Source organism: Psammomys obesus, unplaced genomic scaffold, assembly GCF_907164565.1.
Source record: "Psammomys obesus unplaced genomic scaffold, mPsaObe1.curated_primary_1811, whole genome shotgun sequence".
Lineage (NCBI taxonomy): Eukaryota > Metazoa > Chordata > Mammalia > Rodentia > Muridae > Psammomys > Psammomys obesus.
Window position 1 is genome coordinate 40,575 of NW_026589959.1, and position 4,950 is coordinate 45,524.

General features: G+C 40.2%; 1 gene segment (V, D, J or C); it reads right to left on the minus strand.

The window, feature by feature from the left end:
* Window positions 1-1,568: 1,568 nt before the first annotated feature.
* Window positions 1,569-2,184, minus strand: LOC129675514 (T-cell receptor alpha chain V region 2B4-like). The segment is given in 2 exon segments: window positions 1,569-1,933; window positions 2,136-2,184. Coding segments are annotated over 2 exon segments (414 nt in total).
* Window positions 2,185-4,950: the final 2,766 nt, after the last annotated feature.

The following is a 4,950-nucleotide window of genomic DNA, read 5'->3' on the forward strand; positions in this document are numbered from 1 at the left end:
ATATACATATACATATACATATACATATACATATACATATACATATATATATATATATATATATGGTTTGTTATTTGTTTGTTTTTACAGTGTAACATGACCAAAAGCCCCAGTGCCAGACACTAATATTCACCAAAGTGTAACCTGGAACAGGATCTGAGTTTGTGATCTCCTATCTTGTATGTGTATGCAAAGTCAAAACAATTTTTATTAAAAGAATTATAAAAAAAGAGGACAATTAAGGAAAAGCATAGAAACCTCCAAGAGAATACCATTTCAGAGAGGAAAAAGCTGTCTGTCTCCTTGTCTAAGGTCCTCATAAGGCTATGGAAGAGACTGGACATGTGCAGATGTAATGATGTTGGGATTACTTAATCATCGGGGCGATCATTCTCCATGCATGTTCCAACTTGGGATATGGTCATATAACATTTAAAAACTACCTCTGACATGCACATTCTTGGATACTGACCTTGACTGCCTGACAGCAATAGTCACCAGCTGCTGTTGACACTTCTGCCTTTCATGTGTCTTTAGTGCTGTTAAATATGTTTAGCTTTTTAGTCTCTTTGGTAATAAAAATAGCTGCATGGGACAAGAGAATACTGTGAGACTTCAGAAAAGAAACTGAATTGGATCTGTACAAAATTCAACAAGGGGAAAACTGATGTTGGCATGCACTGAACAGGAGCAGAGATGGTGTTTACACCAGGAGCCCTGAGGAAATTCATAGAGGTGTGACCTGTTCTGAGACTCCATCTATGAACCAGCACTGATGATATGATCATCCAAGGAAGACGCAAAGTGTATCTCCCAGCTGCAAGGAACTAATGAGACTGAGGTCAAACAGGAGCCAACAATTAGAATAGTGTTGTTCTCAAGCTTGGTCATAAAAGCTTTTTTTTTTTCAGTGGGTTAATGCAGAGATGCATAACTGCCCAGGGTAATGAGTGAGAGTATTGAGAACTCAAAACTAAATGGGGTATCTATATCAACCCCTCCACGGTCAGGAAAATACCACAGAAGGAGTTGGAAAACTGTAGCATTACAAGGATAGGGAGAACGATCCAAGTGCTGAGAAAAGGAGATTGTGGGTGATCTACAAGTAAAACCTCTCTACCAACTCCATGTCAGAACAAAGCCTAGGGATCATCTTAGAAGAAAAGTGGAAAAATGTAGAAGAGAGGAAAGAAAGCTTCAAAATGTCCTCTGGACATGATGTGACTGTTGCACAACATGAATCCATAGGACCTGGTGGTTTCCTGCACCAGACATGCACAAAACCAAAACAGCTAGAAATTCAAGTATGGAGGGCAACAGGACTCCTGAGGCCCCTCTTTCCTTACTGAGGAGATATTGGTAATTGATAGATGGTGGGTGAGGAGAGTCATCTTTCCTTAGGAACTTGAAGGTTCCCATGCAACAGTGGATGATCCCACACCCATAAGCATATGCCACCACTAATTAGATTCAGTGGGTTATGAAAAAAAAGGAGGAATAGGGGACATGAAGTTTAGGGCACTATGTGTTCAGGATGAGGTGTTTTCATAAAGTAAATACTTTCAAAATCAAGCATGCTCAAGTTCAGACCTCGCTGAGCACAGCATGTTTGTGTGCAGGCTGCAGGTGCCTGGGGAGCACTGTGTGCTTGCTGCACAGAGGTAGACAGCAGCGTCACTGGGTTGGGAGTCTCTGATGTGCAGGGAAACATGCAGGCTGGCTCTGTTGAGGTGAGCTGTGAATCTGCCTTCTTCCTTGTCACCATTGGAGAAGATGGATATCAGCAACTCGAGGCCTTGCCCAGAATGCTGTCTGTACCACCTGAAGTTGTTGGAAGTACTATCACTGAAAGTGCAGTTGAGAGAGGCCATGGCTCCCTCTGGGACACTGAGGGATTCTGGGTTCTGCTGCACCTTCTGCTGGCTGCTCACCCCTGTGCAGAAAGACAAAGGTCAGACAAACAGACCTGGAGGCATAGGGATGCTAACACTGTAGAATGCTGACACTTGTCCATGGGACTCCCACCCTTTAAATAAAGACTTAAAACATTGGTGCTTCTACCATTATCCTAGAGTAATAACTAGAAACAACTTCACACACCACAATTTATATACAAATGAAATGTCCAAACTCACAGTTAAACTGAAGCCACAGGACCACCAGCAAAAAGCTCAAGGATTTCATCACTCTCTCTTCCCTTCTTCACTGAGGATTCAGATTTTAAACCCCTCAAGATTAGTTTTCCATATCTAATGTTTCTTCTTCAGGAAACATCAAGATACTGTTCCACCAAGTAGAGGGAAAAAAAAATCACATCTCACAACCTTTAGTTTTCATCAGCAAACCCCTCCCCTCCATCATTACCCTTCTTCTCCTCCCCTTTTCCCTAACACTTTCTCACTCAAAACTACTTGAGAGTTTTCCCCAGTCTTTGAGAAGAGGCTGCCATCTTGTGGATACTGACAGTGACCAAAGAATTGCTAAAAATAAACCTTTCTTATGTGAGTTTCTAAAAGTAAAAATCTGCCATCTTAGTTAAACACAAATTTAAGAGACATTTGCTCCAAGTCAGTGTGGGGGAACACACATTTTTTCACATATTTCAAGTTAAGTGTGAAATACATCCTGTTACCTCAAGCAGCCACTTTCCTGTGGTTAATGGTCCACACTTTTTCTGTCCCCAACTCTGAGTGAGATTCATGTAGATCAGGAGTCTTTACACTGCACAGCTGCTCTCTGGGCCAGACCGTACACCTGCATAAAACACTTCACCTTTGACCTTTGGAATAATGTCATCTAATTAAAGGAATTCTGGAAAAACTATAAATGTGCAAAAGTGTCACTTACTAAAATCGGTTCCTTCTTAAAATCTAAGGAACACATTTTTTATTTTTTATTTTTTTATTTTTTTTATTTTTTTTTTTTTGAGGCAGGGTCTGCTATGGCGGTTTGAATTAGAATGCCTCTGTTAGGCTCATATATTTCTGTTTGTTCACTAGTTGGTGGAATGTTTGGGAAGAATTAAGAGGTGTGGCCTTCTTGGAGGATGTATATTACTGGTGATGGGTTTAGAGTTTTCAAAACCCTAAGCCACTTCCAGTGAACCTTTCTTTCTGTCCTCCATTTGTGGACCAGGTTGAAAGCTCTCAACTACTGTTCCAGCACTATGCCTGCCTGCATGCCTGCCTGCCTGCCTGCTGGCCTGCCATTCTACCTGCCGTGATGATTATAGACTTACCATGTGAACCGTAAGCGTCCATTAAACTCTTTCTTTAACAAGTTATCTTGATCATTGTGTCTCATCATAGTGGTAGAAAATTAAGACAGGGTGTGGTGGTGTTATAAATGAAAACGCCCACCATAGGCTCCTGGGGAGTGGCACTACTAGCAAGGGTGGCCTTTTAGAGAAAATGTGTCACTCAGGGTGGGCTTTGAGGTTTCAAGTGCTCAAGCCAGGCCCAGGGACTCTTTCTATCTGCTGCCTGTAGAACTGGATGTAGATCTCTCAGCTCCTTCTCCATCACCGTGTCTGCCAGCATGCTGTCATGTTTCCTGACAGCCTGACAATGGACTAAATTTCTGAACTATAATGTAGCCACAATAAAATGTTTTCCTTTATTAGAGCTGCAGTGGTCATAGCATTTCTTCACAGCAATACAAACCCTAACTAAGACCCAAAGTCTCTCTTTGTAGTACTGAGTGGCCTAGAACTCACTGTATAAATCAAACTGTCCTATGAATGCTTTTCATTTTCTATAATAATTTTATTTATTTATTTTAATTATCTTTATTTTAAATTAAAATATGGCTTTTAACAAATATAGAGTCCAGATTCCCTTACAATACAACATTGTATTATGTATTAATGACACACCTGTGTCCAACTAATGAGCCAGAACTATCTGATGTGTACAGCAGAAGCCAAGAAACCCATGCTAAAATCCTTTTCCCCATGAACTCCTTGCTCTTTAAAAACATAGCAAAGGGAGTTCTCAATAAAATGACTGACAAAAAAGGCATAACAACAGCATAAGAAAATACCCATCATGCCTTAGAAAATGTCTGAAAATTCAATAGAAAGCCTTAAAGACAAAGTGTAGCCAGCACTGAACAGTAAGGGCATATCGAAAAAAAGAAAGAAAAAAGAAAGAAAGAAAGAAAGAAAGAAAGAAAGAAAGAAAGAAAGAAAGAAAGAAAGAAAGAGAAAGAGAGAAAGAAAGAAAGAAAAAAGAAAGGAAGAAAGAAAGGAAGGAAGGAGGAAAGGAAGGAAGGAAGAAAGAAAGAAAGAAGGAAGGAAGGAAGGAAGAAAAAAAAAGAAAATTGACACTTCTATTCCCAGGAGCCATCAACAATCTATAGGCTCTATGATTTCCCTTAATGAAAGTCCACAAGAGATGGATGATCTAGTTCTTATTTACCTTAGAAAGTCTCAGTGTTTCCTCTTTTACGTGAATTTACCAAGTACATAGTCACTAATGGGCAGTATCTTTCTCTTTTATATCTTTAGACATCTCGTCCCACCAAATTCAGGCTGAAACAGTTTCATATGAAAAATTACTGAACTTTCTAACTCTCCTGTGTTGTGCATTCTCTGCATCAGCTTTACAGACTGTTCTTTCCTCAACAATGCCATTCTAGAGAAGTTCGGGGCAGGTGGCATTGCCATTGTCCTCTGGGTTGGTACTGAGCTTCTTGGACGTGCGCCTTTTTATCTTCCATCAAGTTTGAGATTTATGGTCAAGGTTTGTTCAACTATTCCTCCTTTTTCTCAGTCTTTCTCCTATGATAATTGTATTGATTTCTTTACATGAGAAAACTTTCTGTGGGTCTCAGATTCTATCCATTTTCTCTCTCTCTCTCTCTCTCTCTCTCTCTCTCTCTGTCTCTCTGTCTCTCTCTCTCAGTGTGTGTGTGTGTGTGTGTGTGTGTGTGTGTGTGTGTGTGTGTGTG